Here is a 27,592-nt window from a genome sequence, read left to right as displayed (position 1 = left end):
CAGGCATCTGTGGAATGTCGGGAGGATCACACACACACACACACACACACACACACACACACACACACACACACACACACACACACACCAGTACACAAACACAGACCAATGCATTGCAAATGCACGTTGCATATTCATGTCATGCGTGTTGTTATTCAGCCAGATATATGGGGTTTTCAGTCATCAAAACAAAGTTTAAAACCGCTTTCACAACATCATACATTTTTTACCATGATTTACAGAATACACTCACTGAAGTGCCATTCAGTGTAACAATAGTTCATACAGTATATCATTAAAATATATTGCCATGCATACTGTATTTTGAAAAATAATGTTTAGATGTCATTAAAAGACTTCATTTAGTGATCACAGTACAGCCCTAAAATACTAATTAATTGTCATTTTATATTTATCGTTATTAATGAACCACTCTTCTTCAAACCACAAAGTTTCACTCAAGTTTTACCTATTTATCAACAAGTTTTTAATCATTTAAAACGTAATAACATTTAGTATGATCAGTTGATTATTTTATATATATGTTGTTTCATTTTTACGTAAATGTATCTTAGTGGAAGCATGTTTCACCCATAGTTTGACATATTATTTTCACTAATGTTACTTGATGCATTAAAGCAGGCACTTTCCTCGAACACCAGAATGGGACGTCTCGTCTTTGACCCATAAAGATGTTGAGAGTGTAACTAACTCAGCAGGATTGTCTTTAAACGGTTGCTCCGCCATGACCGTAGTACAAGTTTTGGGCTGCTTTCCGTCATGTTGTCAGTGGTTGTTTTCATATGAGCATCAGCAGAAAAAAAGCAGAAGTTAGTGAAGGAACCTGAACCAGACTGAGTGGAATATGAAATAAGCGATGATTTTTGTTGTTTAGCTGCACAAATGCAGTTATTGGTCATTTGTTGCACAGAAATGTCAGGCACGGTTCGGCTGTTTCTTAAAATGTAGTGTGCTGCCGATCGAGACAGACGCCCAAAAATGCTGTGAGGGTGCGTCAGCAGTTTGACCTTGCTAAACTGTAGGTGTTGTGTGCTAAAATAATATTGAGCGGGCAAATTTACCCTGAAGAAAACAATCAAATGATTATCGACAGGAGCGAAACTGCTGCACAGAGAATGGATAGATGTGTGTGTGTGTTTGATTCATGGTTAGCGTGACCTGGGTTATGTGTGTTTGAGAGGCCAGAATACAGAAACGAGCTCAGTTGTGATGTGTGAACAGTTCAGAACATCTGACGTGAAGTTTGGGTTGAAGTTTTGGACCACAGCACAAGCGAGGTAAATAATGTAAAAACCTGCTTTAAATGAAATCGTGCAATGTTTTTATTCAGAAGTTTATTTTTTTTTTTATGTACTTGTTCTTATATATTTTTTACAGTTTTACGCAATAGAAAGACTTCTCGGTTTATTCTTATGAAAAGATTTTTAATGAAGTGAGGCCAGATTCCCTTAGATTTTTTTTTTATCAAAGATAAACGTATAAACCTTTTTATAATATTTGTTATTTTTGTTATTGTTTTCATATATCATTTTGCTATTTATTCATTATTTTTTCTGTTTTCTCATATGTTTCTAGCCATGAATAAAGCCATGAAAGCTGGCAATAGTTCTAAATTATAAACAAACAAACTCGATACAAAGTGTTTGTGTTCACTGCATGTTAAACCTGTATTAATGCTGAATTTTTTTTTTTTTGAAAAGTTGGTCCACAATTTCCTTGTTTTGTTCAATGTTGTTTCATCTTTTTTTTTTTTTTTTGTCATTTTAAACAATGATTTTTAATTTGAGCAGTTATATTATTATCATTGATTTGATTTTAGGTTAGTTTTATTTTCCTGTTTTCATAGTTCTCATAATTCTGGTTAAATTTTGAATAATTGTGTGTTTTTATTAGTTTTTTTAATAGGTTTATATTTTTTATTTTTATTTTATTTATTTGTTTTAGTTATTTTCTTTCAAATCTTCAAATAAAACTAAAAATTAGAAATGTTGTGTAAAACCATTTTTACAAACTCATAGCGTTAACAGAAATAAAATAATTATGGTGATGTTGAATCATATTTCTCTCTATAGAGAGATTTGTTTTATTAATCTCTAGTTCCTGATTCTCAAGCATGCTGTCACTGAAGAGTAAAATTGTGTGTGTGTAATAAGATCAGACAATGTTTGTGTTTGGATTCCTGACACACCCACGATTCAATCTCAACTCATGTGTGCGGAAGATTATGGCATGTGTGTGAGCAGCATACCTGTGTGTGTGTGTGTGTGTGTGTGTGTGTGTGTGTGTGTGTGTGTGTGTGTGTTTGTACACCATTGCTCTGTTTGTAGAGCAGTAGATTACACAGGTTTAACTGTGTCAGTGGCCTCAAACGACCGGAGAACGAACACACTTACTTGACTATATAAATGAGTACATACAATTGACAATATTAAGCCAGTTATGACTGCAGACTAACCTGAAACCGACAAGAAAATGTGCATAAAAAAGCATAAACTATATACATATGTGTGTGTGTATATATATACAGTTTCTATATTTATATATACACACACACACACACACACACACAGTCATGGCCAAAAATATCGGCACCCTTGGTAAATATGATCAAAGATGGCTGTGAAAATTAATCTGCATTGTTAATCCTTTTGATCTTTTATTTAAAAAATTCACAAAAATCTAACCTTTCATTGGATAATAAGAATTTAAAATGGGGGGAAATATCATTATGAAATAAATGTTTTTCTCAAATACACATTGGCCACAATTAACGGCACCCTTTTATTCAATACTTTTTGAAACCTCCATTTGCCAGTTTAACAGCTCTAAATGTTCTCCTATAATGCCTGATGAGGTTAGAGACACCTGACAAGAGATCAGAGACCATTCCTTCATCCAGAATCACTCCAGACCCTTTAGATTCACAGCTCCATGTTGGTGCTTCTTCTCTTCAGTTCACTCATGTTCTACAGGGTTCAGGTCAGAGGACTGGAATGGCCAGCAGAAGCTTGGTTTTGTGCTCAGTGACCCATTTTTGTGTTGTTTTGAGGTTTGTGTTTGGATTATTGTACGGTTGGAAGATCCAAACATGGCCCATTATAAGATTTCTAACAGAGTCAGTCACTTATTGATTTTTATCTGTTGGTATTTGATAGAATCCATGATGCCATGCGTCTAAACAAGATGTTCAGGATCTCCAGCAGAAATATAGGCCCACAACATCAAAACTACAGCAGTATATTTCACTGTACACATGGGGTACTTTTTATCCCCGTGTTCACCAAACCCATCTTGAGTGTTTGCTGCTAAAAAGCTCATTTTTAGTTTCATCTGACCATAGAAGCCAGTCCCATTTGAAGTTCCAGTCGTGTCTGATAACTGAATATGCTGGAGTTTGTTTTTGGATGAGCGAGGAGAATTTTTCTTGAAACCCTCCCGAACAACATGTGGTGATGTAGCTGCTGTTTGACAATTTTTTTCTAAGGTTTTCTGACCCCGAGACTCAACTATTTTCTGCAATTCTCCAGCTGTGGTGCTTGGAGAGTCTTTAGCTGCTCAAACTCTCCTTCTCACCGTGCATTAGGACGATATAGACACACGTCGTCTTCCAGGCAGATTCATAACATTTTATGTTGATTGTAAATTCTTAATTATTGCCCTGATGGTGGAAATGGGAATTTTCACTGCTCTAGCTCTTTTCTTAAAGCCACTTCACTAATTTGTGAAGCTCAATTATCTTTTGCTGCACATCAGAAATATATTCTTTGTTTTTTCTCATTGTGATGATGATTAAGGGAATTTGGGCTTTGTTTTCCCTCCTATTTATATTCCTGTGAAACAGGAAGCCATGGCTGGATAATTTCATGTTCATAATCAACCTGGAGTGCTCAAAATTGTGAATATGAATAAACTTCAGAGATATTTTACTCATAAGAATTTCTAAGGGTGCCAATAATTATGTCCAACGTGTATTTGAGAAAAACATTTATTTCATAATGATTTTCCCCCCCCATTTTAAATTCTTATTATCCAATGAAAGGTTAGATTTTTGTGAATTTTTAAATAAAAGATCAAAAGGATTAACAAATGCAGATTAATTTTCACAGCCGCCTTTGATCATATTTACCACATTTACTCGGCCTGCGGCCGAATCACTGCTGTGGCGATATACAGCCATATCTCACTTCTGATCGTGTGATATTGCGTTTATACAACAGTTCAACGGCACAAGTGTGTAAATAATTTAGAAACAACAACGGAGTATCTTTAAAAGCCCCCTTTTGTGCAGAACTACTTTCTTCCGCCACGGATTTAAATCTAAAGTTGACAGTTTAACAGCTGATGCTCTCCGTTACTAATCCCAAAACGTCACTTTAGAGCTAGTAACAAAGGAAGTTTGAGTTGCTTCATTGAAAACTTTGTATTACTGTAGTAAAAGCTTGCTGTATGATGTAAAATGAGCATTATGAGAGAGAGATGGACTGAGCGACTGTGATTACAGGCATCTCATTCTCCTAACGTTACTTACAATTACGTTTGAATGTCCACTGATGAAAGCGTTATCGTTGTCGTAACGTCAATATCCTTTCATTGATTTCTGATGACAGCGCTCCTCAGTGCATTTGTTATTGTTGTAAGTAAAAATATCTTCCGTTTAGCGAAGAGTTTATTTTTCAAAGTCTTTACTGCAGCGCTGACTCATAAAAACAGTCTGTTGTCGCCATCTAATGGCGGAACAATGTAACTAAAATCACCATCACGAACACACGCACCATGTCTGAGTACTAAACACTATTAAATACTATAATTATTTATATAAAATACTAATAATTGAATATCAGCCATCATAAAAGTTGCTAGGCAATTCAGTCAACCGTAAGCAAAGGCACGGTTGACAGCATTGAATTTACATAAACATGATAAACTTTTGCCAAAACTATTTGCTCTGGAACAAATAATAGTTTAATGAGACCAAAGACTGGCTGAACAAAGACTTAATATTATTAAAATAACCCTGGTGCAGTTTTAGATTAAAAAAAAAAACAAAAAAACATTATTTGCCTTAGAATTTGTTTATAAGAAGAGGATGTTTCCTCCAAACTGAGGTTCGGTCAGATTTTGTTCATTTTTGGAGACAAATTAATAGAAAACACAGCCACAATGACTGTTAAAGTGAATTGTGTTAATTCTGGCCTGCTATATCAAATCAAATCAAATCAAATCAAATCATCCTGTGACAAGCCACTTTTTCACCCAATATCCTTCCTTTGTTCAAACATGATGACTTCCGATGTGATCTACTGTGTTTTATTAGGCTCACGGCCCAGATAGCTGTTCTTGAATGGGATTTCTTTTTTGAATAGCTTAGCTTTCAAATACTCACCTGTTGAAAGTTGTCCAGTTAAGGGCCGGTCTTTCCTGAAGTGATATTATCGTTATAGCAGTGAACTGTGGTTATATATTAATGAATCTACGTGGTGTCGAGCACATAACAGGTAGGTAGTGTGTTACAGATGCGGTTCTTGTTTGTCGTGGCGTCTCACTCCAGAAACCTACTCCAGAGAAAGACAAACACTGTTTTGCAGCTTACTGTAGCTGAACAGGTTCTGGAAGACAGCGGAGGAGAGCCAGTCGTGTCATATAATGTCATAATGTTTGTAGCTGTGGGGGAAAGTGAATGTAGCTAAAGCTGAAAATCTCAGCACAGCAGTTTATTGCTGATTCGCTGCTGCTCTCTGATCCTCTGACGCTCAGATCCTGTAGAATCTAGGTCATATGAGAGAATGATTCATGTCGTACCTAAAAACGCCCATTAGATGTGGTCAAATTACTGTAATGCATGACTGAGAGGCTTTTTTAAAGCATAAAGCAACAGTAAAATGGTATAAATAAATTGGCTGTTAATGACATTTCTTTTACTTTTACTTTTCTTTTTTTTTTTTTTTTATTATTATTTTAGTTTTATTAATGCTTGTGTATTTTGTTTATTTTAATTGAATTATTTTATTTTATTGTTTGTTTATTTTTTGTTTTGTCTTTCATGTATTTTTTATTTTAATTACATTTTTTTAACATTTTAATTTCACTTTTTATTTTTATATAATTTTATTAAAAATGAATTTGTTTTTTTTTTTTTTTTTCTTTTTAGTTTTATTATTTTTATATTATATTTTTGACATTATTTGTATTTCAAATGCATTTTGTATTTGTATTTCTTTTTTTTCTTTTTTTTTTAAATTTATTTATTTTTCATTTATTGCTATATGAATTTCACAGACATTGTCAGCACAACAAGTTCACCTTTGTTTTATATAAAGCATGAAACAACAGTAATATTATGTTTAATAAATACCCTGCTTATTAATCACGATAATAACCATAGTAAATGCATCGTGACCTCTGGGCTGTTGTCATTAAACAGCAGGAGTGAGTTTATTACCAGGTGGTTTGGCTTCGTTTAGCTGCTGGTTTGAAGGACTGATTGCTGCAGCTCATGATGATGTCACCTCACCACAGTAGAGCAGTGGAGGAAATGACCTCATGATAGACTTGAGTTGAATTGCATGCTTGAGTGCAAGAGAAGTTCAGCTCACAAGTGCCTGCCGCTTCTGTCATACACCTAATATTCACACCCACTTCCTGTCTGAAAGCCCCTCTCTTTCCCACTGGAACATTCTGTCCTCCTCACTGTGGTGCCTCACCAATAGAGGTCGCCACACAGGATTTGACAGCTGCATATGACTCAGCTTTTGTGATTCATGAGATCAATATTAATGACTTTATTTTATTTTATTTAAATTGATGCATTTATTTTATTTTGACTTGTTTATTTTTATTGTATTTTATTTTAATATTATTTTATTTTTTGCTATATTTCAAATTTATTATTATTATTATTATTATTATTATTATTATTATTAGAAGTAGTAGTAGTGCAATTAATTGTATTAGTTTTATTTTATTATAATTTTTTTATTTCAAATTGTATTAAATTATTTTGTATTTTTGTATTATTATTACTTTTAATATATAATTAAATATAATAATATATTTTATATTTTATTTAAAAAAAATGTTTTAAATTTTTTTTAAAGAATTGAGTGTATTTAAATTTTAATGAGGGAGAAATGATTCTCAGCTTGGCCTGTTGAACTGATGCTTTAGTATAGCTCTGTTTAATCGGGAGTGTGTGAGTGTGTGAGTGTGTGAGTGTGTGAGTGTGTGTGTGTCCGTCCCACAGCTGTAATCCTGCTGCGTTACACTGCTGCCACATCTTTAATCTCTGTGATTTAGGAAAACACAGACGCAAAGTCTTGAGATTACACAACACAGGAAGACACAAATTATGATTATCAGCAGAAAGACGCCGCAAGTGAATCACAGACTTTGGAAAAAAAAAAGGGGGTTAAAGAAGGAAATGAGCACATTTGGGCTAGTTTCACCCTCAAGACGATCTTGTTTTTTATCTGCTGCTTTCATTTCTTCTGATAATGGCCATGTTAAATGATCAAACGAGTATCTGATTAAATAATTCAACATATCTCAGTTGATGTCAAGAGATTGCATCATAATATATGACATCATTTTTGCTGCGGTGCATAAATGACAGTAAATACAACATATTAATGAACATAGGTAGTTCTTATTATTGTGATTATTAAATCTGCATGTTTTCTTCTCGTTGTCTTTGTGTTGCAGTAAGAGTCATGGCGGATCTGAGCTTGACCGACGCTCTGACCGACAGCGCTCCTCAGCCTGAAGTGGAGAACATGGTGGAGAGGGATTTTGTGGCCACGCTGAATGCCGAGACCTTCGACGATCAGGTCGGAGAGACGGTTGACAAGGCGAACTACGTCCCACTGCTGGACAATGACGGGAAGGGTGAGTCTGATCTGTTGATGTTAACAGGTTACCCAGCCAAAACATCAGGCGTGCCCAAGTTTTATTGCATAATCAGGGATCAACGCTAAGGATTTTTTCTACTGGACCGGTTGGGCCAGTCGGGCCAGTGGTACAAATTTTTACTTTCCCTGCCAACATTTTCACTGGCCCTGCCACAAAAAATACAATAGTTGCTGTCATCATTGTTTTTGATCTGTTATCTTGTATTCTAATAAATGAGCTTATATGACACCAATATTTTAGATATCAATTTTACAATTCTCTATTCCAATTTCAATACGACAGCAAAAATCACTAGCCAAAAATAAACATATATATATATATATATATATATATATATATATATATGTGTGTGTGTGTGTGTGTGTATATATAAGTTTAAACATTATTAAAGACAAGTGACAGCCAATAAATAAGAACAAATTAACAAATTACAAGTAATAGCACACATAAACATAGGCATATAGCACAAAGATAGAAATGATGCTTTAGATTTTTGTGTTTGTAGATGTTCAGGTATATAAATTGAAAAATCACATATAAAATAACATTTGAATATTCTTCACTCTGTTGTACCTTGATTTTTCATAGCAATTTGAAATTAGAGACAGCCACTGCATTTTAATCATGGATTAATCCACACACACACACACACACACACACACAAAAAGTGCAATGTTTGATTTAAATTAGACTGTATCATTTCAAATTCTGAAGCAAAAACAGAACGACCCGACTTTAGCTTTGTGAAAGTTTGTGTGCAAGCACGGAACAGAAGATGCTCTAAAATAAAACAAAAAATGTCCGGTCGATCGGTGCATCTGTACTCCAGTGTATAAATTCAGTATAGATTAATCGTTGTTAAAGTTGCTTGCCAGGATGGGTGATTTGACATACTTTTGTATGAATTTGCCCGTTCAGTACTGAAACGATTTGTCTTTTGCGCCCAAATGCTTTTTAATCACTTGAATTTTTAAATTAACGAGGCTTAAAAACGTAACTATAAAATTTCGTGACGACGCTGCAGTGGCCTGATCGGGTGACACATCCATTTGATAATGCTAATGTATTACCAACAAGCTTTCTTTTCTTGAATTGCATTGCATTGCATTTTTTATTTTATTGCATTGCATTTTATTTTTTTGTTGCCGTGCATTTTTAAATTTTTAATGCATTTTTTATTTTGACTACATTTTACATGATCTGATTCTTATAGTTTTTCTTTTTATTATTATTTTATTGTATTGCATTTTATGTTTTTATTATTTGATTTTATTGCACTTTATTTTATTGCATTGCATTAAATTTTTTTATTTTTATTTATTGTATTACCTTTTTATCTATTTTTTTTATAATAGCAGTTGTACAGCATCTCTTTTCACATGTTGTTTTTTTTTCTTCTTCTTGAGATTAAGTATTTGCAAACTGATCTCTCCTGTTTCAGTCACCTGTGATGTTCATTGAATGTTGCTGTGTGAAATAAGCTATTCCTCTGGTTTATATTGGCCGGTGTGAATCTTTTGTGGGCGTCTGTCTGATTGATTTCCAGTAGTTTGTTTGCATTGAGCAAATGGCGTGTTTATCAGGAATCTCCCTTTGGCTTTTGAGGATTTTCTTATTCAAATGCCTCTAATTGTGGAGTGTGTGTGTGTGTGTGTGTGTGTGTGTGTGTGAGCAGATCCGGGTACAGTAGTCGAGAACGGACAGCAGGAAGTCCAAGGGGCTCAAAACCCTGGTAAGAGACGCCTCAGATTTTCTCGTCGCCCCAGTTTAGTTTCGGGTGTTGCTCTATTATTTGAGTCATACCTTGGTTTGCTTGCTTTCTTTCATGCTCATTTTCAGTTCATATCATTGGTTTTGGTTGGATGGGAAGCCGCTTGTCTCAGTGGGCGTAGAGGAGACTAAAACCTTCATTTAGCAATGTTTTAGTTTACTTTGTAATTGCATGTTTATCCCGTTAGCAGTGCATTAAATAGCACCTTTTTACTGTTCTCCTCAATCTTGATATCTGTCGTCCTCTCTCGCATGATGTCTGTCTGCGGGATTTGACTTTGTCAGACTTTTTATTATTATTTTTGTTTCCTGTTTGTTGATACACACCAGTTAAAATTGTGATGGTGCATAGACACTCAAATGGAGTCGAGATTGTGAAATAGGTCCAGTATGTTCATTAATGCACGTCATATACATTAATGTAACGATGTACCTAGATATCTGTTGCTCTTGTTTACATGCACTGATTTTGGTCAGTCCAAATGAATCCAACTGTAGTTTTTACCTTGTTTACAAATCTAAAAATATGCCAAATGATTTTTAGCACAAATATTCATTCTCCACTGCTGACCAGAAGACGTAAATAAACGAGCAACACGACGCTACACGTGCACAAGGTAATTTGGATTCTGACTGAGAAAGTAGTCTTTTATAGTTTCTATTAATATTTTAAATAAAATGGGAACTGGTTCTCGATACTCAACCCTGGCTGTTTTTAATGCAAAAATTGGGTAAAATGTATTTTTAAAAAAATAACATTATGCTCAAAACACATGCCATTCAAAAATTTTGTAAAATATTGGGTCTGATTTTAAGGTTTAAATGGTTAATATTTTACTTTTTAATTGATTTGTAAGGCAGTGTTTTTTTTTTTTAATTAATTATTTTAATAAAGGATTTTTATATTTTTGTTTAAGTTTTAGTAATTTTGTGTGGTGTTTCTATCATTTTATTTATTTATTTAATTTTTAATATGTCTAAATACTTTTTATTTTAGTGCATCAAATTAAACTGAATTAAAATGAGAAAAGTTGCCTTGGCAACTATCTAGAAAAAAATGAAGTTGTTTTTCTTCTTTTTTAAAATTTCATTTCCAAGTAATGGTTTCAGTTTTAGTCTTAGTTTCCATTAATTATAACCCAGCTTCACCACCCCTTTAGATTGAGGTGTTTACATGAAGGCTTTTCAGTCTGATTAGTAATTGCTTTTGTTGTTTTGTTTTTTGTTATCTGATTAACCCCTGTCATATTGCTATCCATTACTTTATATTTCTTTGCCATGACAGTGCATGTCATCTCCCGTGTCTGAATTTCAGCCCAAAGCGTCAGTGCTTTTTGCTCTTGTAGTTTCAGTGTTTATCTGAACTGCCTCTGTTCTCACACACTCATATGACAGTAATAATTTACTCTCAGCTCTCAGCACACTAGAGCAAAATGCTTCAGACGGGGCGAGTCAGACGGTCACCGCATGCTGATGCACAAAAATGATTCGTCTGGACGCTTGAGTCACTGCAGCTCACAAAATGACCATCTAATATGCGATTTCACTGTGCTGCTTTATGATGGGGAAAAGACAAAAAATAGCATGCCTCCAGTGCATTATTGATTTTATCAAGCATTTAATCCATAATGAAAATATGAACAAATGTTCTTGAAAGCAACACTCAGGTTTGCTTTATTAATGCATGATGCGTCCTTCAGATGGCGCTGTTGTGCCGGAATGATCTCCTGCATGAGCTCTGGATTTCAATTAATCATGATTATGGAAAGTTTCTCTTTGCTGTTCTTGCAGGAAGTAAGTAGGGCAGAGAATATAGATCTGTGAGCTGCAGCCGACGCAGATGTCCAGGGAATAGAGCCATTTTTAAGCATGTCTTCATTTATTTATTTGCATATTTGTGGGCGGGGCCATGCATGCTGCATGCGATGTGACTGATTGATTGACAGGTGTGAAGTACTAACCAGCGCTGTTGTTCTCTTCCCGTCTGCTGTGTCTTTCTGTCCTGCGTCGTGTGTTTCCGCTCTGTTTCTCGCTTCAGACGACTAGATCTTCTGCTTGTGGCTGCGGCTGCGTCTCGATGCCTCTTCTCCTCCTCTCGCTTACGCCGCTGAACCTTCTGGAAAACCCGTTCCTGACACCACCTTCAAAAACCTCAGCTTTACACCCTGCTTAAGGACGTGGGATGTGTTGAGAGACGGAGAAAACCCTGATTCCAAACCTTAGTGAGCTGCTGTCTTCATAGGCTGCTGCCTTTTAAGGGGCAGTTCACACAGGACATGTTCAGTTTTATTAAACTATTGCTTCTAGGGTTGGGTTTTGTTTCAAGTTATCAATTTTGATTCTGCGTATCAAATCCGTTTCTTATCTAATCTCGGTTCAGATTAAAATATATACAAAAATTAGCCTACCTTTTATTCCTGCCACATTTAGGCAATAATCACTACTGCCTACTCAATATTTAACAAAATAACATTTATTTAACATTCAAGTAGCATTCAATAATTGAAAAATAAAACAGCTTGAACTAAAAATTAAATAAACATTATTCTTATAAAACCTACAATAGGAACCAGTTCTCGATACCTAACCCTACTTGCGACATGTTTGGCTAATTTTAAATCTTAAATATTGGATAAAATATGCATTTTTCTGATAATGTGTTCAAAATGCATAAAAACATGGAAAAACAAAAATAAATGCTTCGTAAAATATTGGATAAAATATGCATTTTATTATTAAAGTAATACAAAACACAAAACATGGCATTCAAAAACTAATAAAAATACTGTGTAAAATATGATTTTTTTCCCCCTAATAATATGATACTCAAGACACAAACACATGGGACATAAACATTGGTTAAAATATTGTTAAATAATAATTTTTCTATGCATTTTTCTAATAATATGACAATCTAAACAAACATGGGACTGATAAATTGAGCAAAATAGTCAATTTTGAATTTGCTATTTTATTGCAATGCATTTTGGGATTTCCTGTCCACGATGCTGCCTTACAATTCATATTTATTAAGGTACCTTAAAAGGCAGCAAAATCATGTCGCCTAACTTTATAGACCAGCCAATTTTTTTCCAGGAGCACACCTTGATGCCTTACATTGCTGACTATGCGGCTCACTAGGTTTTGGAACACTGTCTGGTTGTCAGACACACTCCGGCCTCTCATTTAAAGACATTTTCCTCTTCCTCTTCGGCAAAGTCATCTCAGGCACACTGTACAGCAGCATCAGCGGCCGCGGGACGCTCCAAACACACGCCACCGGAGGATTCCCTCTGTGGGCTCAGGGGAAACGGGATCTTTTGAGGGAACGGTAGCTCAGAGTGAGAGATGATATATCTAGTGATGACAGACCGCAGTCACACACGCCTCGAGATCCACACACTCGATTTGTTTACTGTCTACTGTCAGGCCTTTCTTCTTGCTCATACAAACACATTTTACCAATTAAAGTCAACATGAAATGGGAGTTAAATGACTTTGCACATTTCTTATTGTGAATGATTTATCAGAGCACATTATTATTATTATTATTATTCTCTCAATTCCTCAATTATTTGTTTAGTCATTGTTTTAGCCTGCTGAAGTGTCAGTAAATTAATGTTAGTTAATGTTATAAATGTTGTAGCAATAATATCAAATAGAGAGCAGATCTCCCACAATCCACTGCAAAAGTTCTGACCATGGTTATTACAGTAAACTAAAACCATACAAAAATATTTGTTACTAGAAAAAATAATATTGCTATTATTATTATTTTTAAATATTTTATTTCAGTTAATGTTTATTTTATATAACATTAATTTAAATAAAATATTTTATTTTATTATTTCAGCCAGTTGCTATATTTTATATTTTAATTTGGTTTAATTGTATCTACTAAAATAACTAAATTTCAAATGAGTAAAAACTATAGAAAAAGCTGTGGGGATAAACTATGGAATAATTACTTAATTATAATATTTAATAATTATAAATGGAATAAAGAAAAAAATAAAACAATAATAGTTCCCCAAGTTAATTAACACTGGCTGACTCTGAATATCCTGTTTCACCCCAAAATACATCACATTATTGAAGTGAAATGGTTTGTGGATGTAGTTTCATGTTGACTTTAAGTCTGTTCTTGTCTTACTATCCTAAAGAGACTTTATTACTAGCGATAATCACTTGATTACCTGTAAACATGCATCATCAGTATGTCGTATTAGTTCTGATGCACACAGCTTTGTTTATTGTCATACAGCAGTCGCCCAAAGAGACGTGTTGTGTTTTCATTGTTGCTTTTGATTGCATTGTGCACACAAACATACGCACATACACTTTCCTCTGTCCTCCTGTCTGGCCATGTTAAAGCTCACTTTGAGACCTCAGCTGCCAGAGTTCATCACACACACACACACACACACTGGCAGCCTGTCGCAGTCTCAGCAGCGTTTATATAAGCACTCATAACAGACTGTCTGTCTATGGCCAGAAATGCAGATGCAATCGCTCGGTCAGTGCACTGCAAGCGTGCATGGGTTACACAGATGATATTAATAACTATAGAGCAGGTAGCATGATAGCCAAATATTTTCATTAAAATTAGCTATTTATTTTGCACACTATTTTCTCAAAATTCATTAAAAATGTAATTCAGATGTTTAAACTTAAAGTTTGTGCCGTTTGTTGTGATTAGGTAGTTAGTTTGTGTTTATTTCAGGCCTGACGCTGCACTCAGGTGTTGTTTTCCTTTACGCAGCTCTGTTTCTTTCAGCTGTATGTTTGTTTTTAACAAGTGCATGTGTTTATAATGACTGATTGATTCGTCTGTTTTTCTTACCTTTTACGTAGTTTTAATGAAGTTACTAAAACCTACACTAAACACTGTCTTACATGGTCTTTTATTAAAAGAACTTAAATTCAACCAGAAACCAAGAGAGCCTTCAAACTGCTGTTTCCTCTTCCTCCACTGACACACATGCTGGCTGCTGTAGTCTGTATTACGTCTGATGTACATGTAGATTTTTCTAGTGTCCACTCAGTTAATAAAGTTTTTATCGACTGGATCTGTCCCAGTACTTGGAAATCTGGTTATTTGTTGCAGCATTGATTTTGGAGACGTTTTGGATGAACTAGTTTTATAGCAGCTATCAGTGGACCCCACTGACTTTCACTGTATGAAAACACTGAGCATCTTCCAAATCCAAACCATCTTTTGTGTTTCACAGAAGAAGGAAAGTCAATATGTTAATGGTGTTAATTGTTGTGTGAACTGTCATTTTAAGTTGACTCAGTGCTGTCCTGAGCTTTAGTTTTGGTTAGTTATTCTCTTGGTCATCGTGATGGTGTGACTCCAGCAGCTCCAGTAAGGAGCGTGTGTTTGGGCGGCATCTATGCGGCAGTGGCTCCTGCGGGAGCTCTATATGGGTCAGCCTGGCCTACTTGAGTCTGTTTTAGGGCTGGACGGCCTCACAGCAGATGTGCTCGATCTGGAGCCGTTGTGTCCCTGATTCTCCAGAGGACGGGAACCTCTGCTGAGTCCATCTCTCATCCAGCTGTGCCCACTGCACGATCAATCACGCATTTTGTGTTAGAAAGGCAAGATTTCAGCGTTTTATCGGCAGAACGTAATGCTGACAGCAAGGTATTTCAGTATATTTCTATGCATAATATATTACTACATATTATGTTTTAAAAGTTTATAATGCAATTTTTTCAGCATCATTACTCCAGTGTCACATGATCCTTCAGAAATCATTCTAAGATGCTGGTTTGCTGCTCAAGAAACATTTCTGATTATTATCAATGTTGAAAACAGTTGTGCTGCTTTTTTGTGGAAACTGATGCGTTTTATTTTTTAGGATTAACAGAGGAATAGAAAGTTCAAATTAACAGCATTTATTTAAAATATAAATCTTTTGCAACGTTTATTAATGTCTTTACTGTAACTTTTGATCAATTTAATGCATCCTTGATGAATGAAATTAATTTATTCTTCAAAAACAAAACCCATATATATATATATATATATATATGCATACATACATACATACATACATACATACAGAAGTGAGTACACCCCTCACATTTTTGTAAATATCTTATTATATCTTTTCATATGACAACACTGAAGAAATGACACTTTGCTACAATGTAAAGTAGTGAGTGTACAGCTTGTATAACAGTGTAAATTTGCTGTTCCCTCAAAATAACTCAACACACAGCCATTAATGTCTAAACCGCTGGACACAAAAGTGAGTACACCCCTAAGTGAAAATGTCCAAATTGGGCCCAAAGTTTCTATATTTTGTGTGGCCAGTGCCACCATTATTTTCCAGCACTGCCTTAACCCTCTTGGGCATGGAGTTCACCAGAGCGTCACAGGTTTCCACTGGAGTCCTCTTCCACTCCTCCATGACGACATCACGGAGCTGGTGGATGTTAGAGACCTTGTACTCCTCCACCTTCTGTTTGAGGATGCCCCACAGATGCTCAATAGGGTTTAGGTCTGGAGACATGCTTGGCCAGTCCATCACCTTTACCCTCAGCTTCTTTAGCAAGGCAGTAGTCGTCTTGGAGGTGTGTTTGGGGTCGTTATCATGTTGGAATACTGCCCTGCGGCCCAGTCTCCGAAGGGAGGGGATCATGCTCTGCTTCAGTATGTCACAGTACATGTTGGCATTCATGGTTCCCTCAATGAACTGTAACTCCTCAGTGCCGGCAGCACTCATGCAGCCCCAGACCATGACACTCCCACCACCATGCTTGACTGTACTCCTCACCTGGTTGCCGCCACACACGCTTGACGCCATCTGAACCAAATAAGTTTATCTTGGTCTCATCAGACCACAGGACATGGTTCCAGTAATCCATGTCCTTAGTCCGCTTGTCTTCAGCAAACTGTTTGCGGGCTTTCTTGTGCATCATCTTTAGAAGAGGCTTCCTTCTGGAATGACAGCCATGCAGACCAGTTTGATGCAGTGTGCGGCGTATGGTCTGAGCACTGATAGGCTGACCCCCCCCACCCCTTCAACCTCTGCAGCAATGCTGGCAGCACTCATACGTCTATTTCCCAAACACAACCTCTGGATATGACGCTGAGCACGTGCACTCAACTTCTTTGGTCGACCATGGCGAGGCCTGTTCTGAGTGGAACCTGTCCTGTTAAACCGCTGTATGGTCTTGGCCACCGTGCTGCAGCTCAGTTTCAGGATCTTGGCAATCTTCTTATAGCCTACGCCATCTTTATGTAGAGCAACAATTCTTTTTTTCAGATCCTCAGAGAGTTCTTTGCCACGAGGTGCCATGTTGAACTTCCAGTGACCAGTATGAGAGAGTGAGAGTGCGAATTTAATACACCTGCTCCCCATTCACACCTGAGACCTTGTAACACTAACGAGTCACATGACACCGGGGAGAGAAAATGGCTAATTGGGCCCAATTTGGACATTTTCACTTAGGGGTGTACTCACTTTTGTGGCCAGCGGTTCAGACATTAATGGCTGTGTGTTGAGTTATTTTGAGGGGACAGAAAATTTACACTGTTATAAAAGCTGTACACTCACTACTTTACATTGTACCAATGACCTGAAAGTTTTGAAAGGTATTGTGTGTTATAGCACTTATTGTATTTTCTAATATATAGTATTAATTTGAGTATTTTATTAATCATATGCAATTATAATGTATGCATAATAAATAATATATATTAGAAGTATATTATTCTTATATACATAAAAATATAGTTAAGCTGATTGTATTTTTATTTTTTACAAAGAGCTGATAACTAATTAAGTTGAAATATTGTGCCATTTTTTTTTTTCTCAAAAATTGGTTATTCTCTTAAAAAGTGCTGAAAAATGAATGTTATAACCAGTTTAATATAAATATATTGTTATATAATTTCTGTAGGTAAGAGTTTTTGTATGTTTGTTGATCCTGGTTCAGTAGTTGCAGTAATATGTTCGTCTCGTCTTGCAGCTCTTAATTCAGCATTAGTTGTCTTCCTTGAGTCTAATCTGAACTGAGGTCAGTTTTAAGGATGTTTCTCCACTGATGAAGGAGCCGTTTCCCATAATCCCTGTCTGCGGAGGTGCTTTTCGCTGCTTCCTCGTTCTCAGGATTGGTCTTTTGGAGATTTGTGATGTGTTTTAAATCATTGGTAAGCCGTTAGCATTGCATAAGCGCTCTAATCCTGAGGATAAATGTAAAGCAGATGAATGGAGCAGCGCTTTTGGGCCTCCTGCGGTGGAGGGCAGACGAGGAGCGTCTTCGGGGTCAGACTGAGGACTCGCTCACTCCTCGTCTTCCTCTTTACTGTCCTCACTAGACCTCGCTCTGTTCAAGTCCAAACCTGTTTGTTTGAATATTATTCAAATGAGCAGATCATGGAAATCAGGATTTCCCTCATCCTTCCTTTCTTTTGAATTAAGAGTTTCATCTACTGTCTTGACATCTTCATTTCTTCCTCATCCTCTTGCCTTTCTTTTCTTCATCTTCCTCATGTTCATGTTTTTTGGTATATATTTTCTTCCTCATCTTCATCTTTTATGTTGTTGTTATTCTTCCTCGTTCTGCCTCATTATTTGCTTCTGCCTCCTCTCCTTTTTATTCTTAATTTTCTTTTTCCTCTTGTTTTTGTTTTTATTGTTGTTGCTCTTCCTCATTGTCTTCATCCTCCTCTTCCTCGATGCCATCGTCCACCTCTCCCTAATTTTCTTGTTTCTTCTTTTCCTTATCTTATTCTTCCTCATCTTACTTTTCCTCTTTTTTTTATTGTTGTTCTTCGTCATCGTCTTTATCCTCCTCTTCCTCATCTTTTCCTCGTCTTGTTTTTGGTCTTGTTGCCATTCTTTCTCCTTCCTCATCATCTTATTCTTCTTCTTTTCTGTTTTTTCACCATCCTCATCTTCTTGTTCTTCCTCTTCATTGTCATGTAAGTTCTTATCATCTTTCTCATCTCCATCTTATTCTTCCTCATCTTTTTTTCTCATTATCTTCCTCCTTTTGCTCTTTTTCGTTTTCCTCGTTTTTTTAATGTTGTTTCATCTTCCTCATTTTCTTCATTTTATTGTTCCTCATAATCATCTTTTTCCTCTTATTTTTATTTTTATTCTTGTTCTTCCTCTTCTTCTTATGTACATTCCTTATCTTGTTTTTATTTTTGTAATTCTTCATCTACATCCTTCTCATCATCTTCTTGTTTTTGTTGCTCTTCCTCTTCTTCTGCTGCTGCTTCCTCTTCATCATACTCTTCTTGTTTTTGTTCTTCTTTCTTGTCATCTTTGTCTTGATTTCTACAATAATTCTCGAGGTAATTCTTGTCAGCCTGCTGTGAGCAGTTCCCTTAATTATGCATAATCTGTAGTTCTTCATCTTTTTGTGAACACTGATAGTTTTGTGCAATAAAATGTGATTGTTTAGTCTGATATTTGTTGAATGTAATCCTTTGCACATTTCTATTAAGGGTCACACAGAGATATGCAGCGGTTTGCATAATAATCATAAATAACCCTGTTCTGTCTTTGCATTAGGTCCAGATTGGTGGCCACAGTCCTACTGTATGACACATTTATCACCGTATTAAATAATTTCTCAGCACTGTAAGTCATTTGAAGCATTTGTCTGCAGGTGATGAGAGCGATATAGATCCGATCCGGTGGCAGACGTGGATAGAAAGTCAGCCACGAGGTCACCCAGACTCTGTGTCATTGCTCTGCTTCCTCTGGCAAATGTGTCATGAGATGCAGATCGTTTGCCCGGCCAACATTTCAGCGCGCTGCCTGCGTCCTCATTGGCAAAGTCGTAAAAATAGACGGGTCTGTGCGGCCCATGGGAGGTTTGGAGGCACACAGACACCGAAACGGGAAAAGAGACTGAATTACTGTCCACAAAAATATCCTGCGGGTGAAGGTTCGAACTCTAGGCAAAGACATAAAAAAATAAAAATAAACAGATAAATAAAATAATAAATAAAAATATTACAGCCTCAAACTTCAGTTTTATTAATCATAAAATGGCTAAAATCATCAGCATTCTGAGGACACAACCAGTAATATTATCTTCATTCATGTCTCAGTTTTTTAATACTACTACTAATAAAACATTATTGTTAATGGAGAAAACACTAATATGTTTAAATTGATATTTTATTAATATTTTTTAATAATAATAAATTATGTTGTTGATTTTAATACTGAAAATACTTTTATTAATCTATAAAATGTTTATATATTTGTTTACATATGATGATGATGATAATATATTAATAATAATAATTATTATATTTAAATATATAAGTAAAATATAAATATAGTGCTGTTTAGTTTTTCCTAGCGTTTAATGATTTTTAATTACCAAATGTCATTTCTTCTTGCTATTTATAATAAATAAATTAATAATAATAATAATAATGTTCTGGGTTTTCAACCTATTGTCTTGGCCCACATGCTGTTCATTATCATGGATAATCATTTGAATCATTTGAAAATTAAATTAAATATACATGGCAAATATACAATATACAAGATAAATATACAATGGCAAAAAATAACTACCGACATAATTCATATTCCTGTTGCCTGTTGAGCTTCTATTAAAAGTGCATTATTGTAAACACTGAAGCGTGTCAGTTACCGTCTGTTGTGATCAACATCATGCATAGAGATGCTGTTCATAGACATTAAGTTAAAAAAGGCATTCCTAATAACTGTTGATGTGTTAGTAAGTGAGCGGTTAGTTAACTGCACTCCTCAAAGTCAAGCGGCCTCCTCCAACGAGGAGAACTAAACAGGACGTGACAGTTTTGGGCTAGACGGCCATGATTTTTTGGCATCTTTCCCTCTTCTGCTCTCTCATGTCTCATTCTGGATTGTGTACAGCTTCCACACCCTGCCAGTTGTTGATTTCCCAGCATGCTCTCAGCCTCATCACGAACGCCTGCGGACAGACTGGTGACGGGTCATAACTCACCATAACCTACCAAAACACATCTTCACTAACTGCTACAGTCTTCACGTCTTTGCTTCTCTTAACAGCATCTGGTTTTGTCTAAGATGAGCAGTTTTGTGAATGTTATGAGCCGATGAATGAAACCGAGCGTTCCTGATGCGATCTGAGAGCAGACATGGCTAAAGGCTCAACAGAAACGACAGGGTTAGTTTTCATTAACCAGAGCTGACAGGATGGTGCTGCTCATAGCTGGGTTAGTTGTTTTCTTCTGAATATACAGCACGCATCTCTTTCCAGCATTTCTCATTCCCTATTGTGCATTCAGTGTGCAAATCAGGGATGTTTTTGGCATCAATAATGCTGCATGTGTTGCATAAATGTTTCTGAAAGAAGTCTCTTGTGCTCACCAAAGCTGCATTTATTTGATCAAAATATTATTGCAATTTAAAATAATTATTTTCTATGTGAATATATTGTAAACTGTAATTGATTTCTGTGATGCGCATCATTTCTCCAGTCTTCAGTGTCACATGATCTTCAGAAATCATTCTAATATGCTGATTTGCTGCTCAAAAAACATTTCTGATTATTATCAATGTTGAAAACAGTCGTGCTGCACAATATTTTTGTGGAAACTGTGATACATTTGATTTTTTCAGGATTCACAGATGAAAATAAAATTCAAAAGAACAGCATTCATTTGAAATAGAAATATATCGTGACATTATAAATGTCTTTACTGACACTTTTGATCAATTTAATGCAGCCTTGCTTCATAGAAATATTTCAATAAATAAATAAATTCTTACTGATCCCAAACTTTTCAGTTTCACTTTTTCAGTATTTCAGTTAATAACAGCTTAAATTGAATAAAATGTAGTCTGCAGAAGACTAGGACTATAGGACATGAGACACATTGACTATTTTAATAAGACAAATCTGCAAAATGTCATGTTTTCCATTAAACTAATGGAACGTTTCAGTAAATAATTATTTTTGGATGCATTTTCCCTTTTGCAAAGAAGCTGTCCGTCTGATTCTGTGTACAGATACATCGCCTGGTTTATTTCTCTCGTAATGTCTGTGGGTGAGATTTGCCTTGATTCTGGCTCAAGAGCACAGACCGTGGGTAAACCGAGCTGAACCCGCCTCTGACCCGCAGGTCTGGACCGAACGCTGCTCTGTTTGGGTTCGACTTTGGCTTCGGTCCTGTCGAGTCTTTTCAGCGTCAGCCGCTGTGAGCCGCCGGCCCGTCTGAGGAGGTGCTGGAGGGGGGTTGTGGGAGGCGGTCGCGTCCAGAACCGCCACTTCGGATCAGGATTGAGTCAGGAGGTTCCCCACACAGACGGGACCATGAGTTCACAGCGTGCCAGTCAGAGACGCGTCTCGGGCCCGAGCCGCTCGAGCGCTGCGCTTTAACTGTGTGTTAACTTGAGTATGCATGGAAATAGCGTGCTGTGTGTTTGATATGGGGCAGGTGAGTGGAAGGCATGGATTATAGTCTGTTATCAGAGCGGAAAGATGATTTCATGTCTATTTTTTCAGGCACTGTGAATCCGCTGATGCCACAGAAAGAGACGCCTCTTCAGACTGAGCAGCAGACATTTGGGACAGACTTACTATCAGGTGAGTTCAGTCTCACGTAGCAAATAAAGCTTTACCAGAGTTGTGACGTGCACTGTAAGATTGAGTCCACAATGCAGATTATTGTAGTCAAGAACTGCCCTCTTGGACACAGAAGAGACTGTCTGTCTGACTGATCTGATCAGTGGCCAGCGTCAGTTTGCTTTGTTTTTATGTCGTGGTTTAGCTGCAGGTTTTTCTCGTGAAATAGATTAAATGGCAATAATAGACCAGCATGAAAAACACAGTCTAATAGTAGTGTAACAGACTCCACAAACAGCTGTAGAGAAAAACCTGTAGCAGAAGAAAATATAGATTTCTTTCCATACACAGTTTTATTTGAGTGTCTTTTGATGCATGTTATAATAGTTTATTATTTTTTTACTAAATTTATTCATATATAAATATATATAATATATAGAGAGAGAGAGAGACAGAAATATAAAATGTAAATCACCACCTTCAATCAGTTTTATTTTAGTATAATTGATGTAATGTTTATATCAGTATATTTTTGTCCTTAATTTAAATTAGGTTTTATTTTTCGATTTTCTGTTTTCACTTTATTTTTAAAGTTTTAATACTGTTTTTGTCTTTTTTTTTTTTCTTTATTTTAGTACTTTATTTAGTACAAAAATGAGAAATGCTTTGGTAACTATCTGAAATAAAGCCTTTCTTTCTTTCTTTCTTTCTTTGTTTCATGGGTTTATTTTATTTATTTTTTGTTAATTAACATAGTAATACATACATGTTACTTTACAAACATAACTCTAGTTTATCTGCTGTTAAGAGCCTAAAACTAAACTCTTTCAAAGATTTGATGATATTAAACTTTCTTCCTCAGAAGTGTTCATTGTATCTGTAGCATGACTTTGTTGTTAATCCCAGAAGTTGTGTAAAATCAGCGAATCAGCCAGATGGAGAAAGAGTTTTCCGGTTTACTGTGCAATATGGATCAGATTAACAGTGAACAGACTGTGGATGGAAACTGAGACCATTTCTTACTAAAATTACATTTTGAAACTAGCTGACATGACGATAGGATGGGATGCTCGGTGTTTTCTTCCTGCCTTCTGGTGCTGCTTCAGTGTGTTTCTGTGGGGTTTTTGGGGAGTTTTCCGGTCCAGCAGGTGAATCACAGGAGCACAAATACTGACTCATTAAGGTTGTTTTTGCATTGCTGTTTTCTTTGATAAATGACACATGAACATCTTCATCTGTTTGTTTCCTTTCACTAGTAATAACCGGCTGCTTGTGGCGGCTTATGTCTCTGTAAAGCACTCGTCACTTTTCTTCTCATTGAAATGCGGCGCAGCATCTGTGCACTCGTTCGTCACGCCCTGTTGTTTTTCTGCTCTCTCCGTCTCTCTCTAGACTCGGTGTCTGGTTTTCCTGATCAGTGGAGCTCACAGTCCAGCCCTCCGCAGATGATGGACAGCAACCCGATGACAGCGTTCACAGGTGACCTCGCGTCATAAAGATAGTTCAAAACCTAAATCACCTGATCTCTGCCGTCATTCCAGCCGAAATTATAGTTTGCAATTTACCAGTGTTTTATTGAAGGTGGTGAATTGTTATATAAATTTTTATATATATATAAGTATTTATTCTCAAAAATATTTTCAATAATAATAATAATAATAATAATATTAATAATAATAATAATAATATAATTTATTTATTTAATACATTTTGTTGTTATACTGTAGAATCTTCTAAATCTTTTATTATTAAATCTTTTATAAATCTTTTTTTAATAATTTAGCTGTAGGGATAGTTTTAGCAGTAATGATAATTTATTGTTATTATTATAATTGTTATATAAATGCATGTAATTTAATTAATTTTGTAAATATAAATATTTTTATTTTAATAACTAATTAATAGTCATAATTAATAAATGCAACTACTGTATTACCGTTAATTATTACTAATAATGATAATTATTAAAAATATTATTGTACTATAAAGACTACTGCTATGTATGTGTGTGTGTGTGTGTGTGTATATATATATATATGTATGTGTGTGTGTGTGTGTGTGTGAGAATATATTTAAATATGAAATACTGCAATATAATATAAAATATCACAGTTTAAAATATTACAATAAACTACAATGTATAATATAAAATACTATAAAAATACTAAAGATAAATAAATAAAATTACATAATACTTTTGACTGCGTCTTTAGTAATTTAATTGTGGGATGTTTATATATAGAAAGCGAGCTTTGAAAATCATTATTCTAATGTGATTTAGCTGCTTTCCAGTGCTCGCTGCTTGAGGCCGGGCCGCTCGTTAATTATACGCATTTATTTGTTCGGTGTCATCTTGTTAAATCTGTCTCCGGCCATTAATTAGGTTTACTAAAATTGTGTGTCCAGCAAAACAACACCTCTAATTACCCCTGACCTCATTTAATGCAGATCTCACATCTTCTCCTCCTGTGATTCCTGTTTTGAATGTGATACACATCTATGTACGGTAGTTATTTTGGTGTTAGATGTTGGGGAAACTTTAAGTCATTGTGTGGCAACATCATGTTGAAAGCCCCAAAAACTACATCTGTGTTTGAGTTCTGATAAATAAAGATTTGATTTGATGTAGCCTGGAGCTTTTATTCTGCACTCTAATGGGCCACATTAGTAGTAATGCTAGTAATGAAAATGAGCGTGAATTCATTAGTAGGGTAAATGAACAGGCCTGTTTCTCTCTGGAAAGACAATAGCTGATGACGGCGCTGGTTTGAAGGGGCTCTTGGGAGGTGATGAGTCACGCTCACATCAGAATTCAGCTCAGATGCGGCGCGGCTCGTGTCTGACGGTGGATTTCACCACCTGTTACAGAGCCACTCGCTTTCTGTCAAACCTCACGTCACACAGAAACATACATGTGTCCAATCTGATAAACGTGTGTGACAGATACATATATCATAGATACAGATGTTACATCTGCATCAGCATCTCATCCGATGTGATCCATGTCTGGATCGTATTTCACTCCAATATCAAAACAAAGAGAGAAATATGTTTTACTCATTTATTTTTTTAGACCATTATTTATTTTTTTTTTTGCATTAATGACAATTAAATGGGTGTTTCTTGTATGTTTGTAAAGTAGGTTGCCAAGTATTATTAATATTTAATAAATGTAATGTGCTTAGTACTGTGGAATCTTCATATTTATTTATTTATTTATTTATTTATTAATACTTCATAAATTATTTTACTTAATTTTAACAAATAATGTTATTAATTAACTATTTTATTACTACTACTACTTAATAATAATAATAATAATAATTATTAATATTATTAGTGTTATTAGTAGTATTATCAGTATCATAATTATTTACAAATGTGTTTTAATACTGTAGAATATTCTGCTGCAGAATCTTCAAAATCTTTTTCAGTCATTAGTCAATCATTTTTAAATTTTAATACATTTAATGTTAATATTATGAATACTACTACTACTACAACTACTACTACTAATAATAATAATTTAGTAGTAGCAGCAGCAGTGTTTTTATAATAATAATAATAATAAGTAGTAATAGTAGTAGTAGTAGTAGTAGTAATAATTATTATAATTATAAATAATTATTTTTAATGATTCATTCTCGATTATCTTGACCAACCACAAATACATGTTATAATGAAGTAAATATGTCGTGTATTTGACTTCTTTCTTTGAACCCGTAGGTTTCTCTCAGCCCAGCGTAATGTCGGCGGTGATCACAGGTGCTGCTCCTTTCCAGACCGAAAGACCGTCTGGTTTGGCCGAAGCGCAGGAGCCGCCAGCTGCTCAGGCCACCGAAGCCCCCAAAATACCAGCTGAACCCCTGTCAGCCACGACCCCCAAGAGCCCACGGGACACATCTGCAGGTAGAGAACAAAGATCTGCACAACAACACCATGATGTTGAGTGTATGTCAATATCATATACATTTCAAATGCATTATGGCCTCAGAATTTATCTTTCTATAAAGCAGTAAAGTCTTATTGCATGTAATCGTCTTCAAATACTGTTCATCCCCTTCGCTCATTACTTCCCATGTGTTTTGTATCAGGGATTATGGGATTCCTACAGGAGCCCCTGTGGAGCAAATATCTAATCTATCAGTAATTAAAGCTAAGGCTGTCCACTGGGGGTCACTGTAACAAGTGCTAAACTGAGTTACATTATCAGTTGTCAAAACTAGTCAAATCCATCCATTCTGGTATCCCAGGGGCCTTTAGGGCTTCACAGCTGTATGGGGTTAGTACAGTGCAGCTGAGACCCAGAGTCATGCCGCTGGTTTATATCAAGCTCAAGAGCCATAATCTGCCTGATTTGATGCTCAGGGCTGGTTGTTGATTTGCAAACAGTGTGTTACACACCTAACAGATGGAGGGTCAGACCTGTAGAGTCATGTTAACTCATGCATGAGTCAGTTATCAAGTGTCTGATCATTAAATCACCCAGATGGAAATACATCATAAGCGTACTTACAATAGCAAAAGTAATATTTTTATCGGTCACGTGTATAAACTAACGTGTATGAGTTTCTTTATTTTGAAGAATGTGGGTAATCAAACAGTTGATGGTAGCTATTTACTTTGATTGTATTTTATTCCATACTTTGGAAGTCAATGTCTACCATCTGTTTGGTTACCAACATTCTTTAAAATACCTTCTTTTGTGTTCAACAGAACAAAAAATAACTCATACATGTTTGGAACAACTTGAAGGTGAGTAAATGATGGCAGGACTTTGTTTTTCGGGGTGAACTATCCCTTTAACAGTCACAGATGGAGTGTGTCCCATAATGCATTGCACTCTCACAGGTTCACCCCTATCACTCTGAAGAGCACAGATCCGTCTGTGCGATTTATCTGAGCGTGTCATATCAGGACAGATTGTCGACAGATTTTAACAACACACTTCATGTTGCAGACTATCCCAGCTAACAAAAATTCTCTAAGACCATTTTGCTAATGTTCCCTTTCAGTTATCAAAACGTTATTTCTACATGATCTTTGCATGTTTAAAACATTAATGCTTAAAATAAATATTTTGGTAATGCGAATTTTAAGGAAACATTCTGTTTTAGGATTTCGCAAACATTATGGAAATGTTGCTTTTAAATGTTCTATGAATTTTTTTAAACAAGTAGCAACATTTTAAAAAAACGTTACATGTCCAACGAAAATGTTTCAGAAAAATTTTCAATGAACAATGTAAAAATAACGTTTTTGTGCTAGTTTCAAGAACATTATTAAATACCAGATAACTCTGAATGAATGTTCTGTTAATGTTACTTGAACGTTTGAT

The 27,592-nt window shown here is 35.6% G+C and overlaps 1 protein-coding gene across 6 annotated transcripts in view; it reads left to right on the top strand.

Moving 5' to 3' along the window:
• The window catches only part of LOC131532940 (microtubule-associated protein 4), a 72,156-nt gene that overhangs the window by 7,712 nt on the left and 36,852 nt on the right, over nucleotides 1–27,592 (top strand). For 4 of the 6 annotated variants that reach the window (XM_058764833.1, XM_058764832.1, XM_058764828.1 and 1 more), the window contains exons 2-7: nucleotides 7,720–7,902; nucleotides 9,602–9,658; nucleotides 22,195–22,275; nucleotides 23,647–23,733; nucleotides 25,981–26,163; nucleotides 26,971–27,009. In XM_058764833.1, the coding sequence (XP_058620816.1) occupies nucleotides 7,728–7,902; nucleotides 9,602–9,658; nucleotides 22,195–22,275; nucleotides 23,647–23,733; nucleotides 25,981–26,163; nucleotides 26,971–27,009 (622 nt within the window). In that variant the 5' untranslated portion in view covers nucleotides 7,720–7,727. The remainder of the gene's footprint in view (nucleotides 1–7,719; nucleotides 7,903–9,601; nucleotides 9,659–22,194; nucleotides 22,276–23,646; nucleotides 23,734–25,980; nucleotides 26,164–26,970; nucleotides 27,010–27,592) is intronic. The other 2 variants (XM_058764830.1, XM_058764829.1) reach the window with 2 other exon arrangements.

The sequence above is a fragment of the Onychostoma macrolepis genome, chromosome 24, assembly GCF_012432095.1.
Source record: "Onychostoma macrolepis isolate SWU-2019 chromosome 24, ASM1243209v1, whole genome shotgun sequence".
NCBI classification, from domain to species: Eukaryota; Metazoa; Chordata; class Actinopteri; order Cypriniformes; family Cyprinidae; genus Onychostoma; species Onychostoma macrolepis.
Note: the sequence above shows the minus strand (reverse complement) of the source record. Positions and strands in the feature narration are given on the sequence as shown.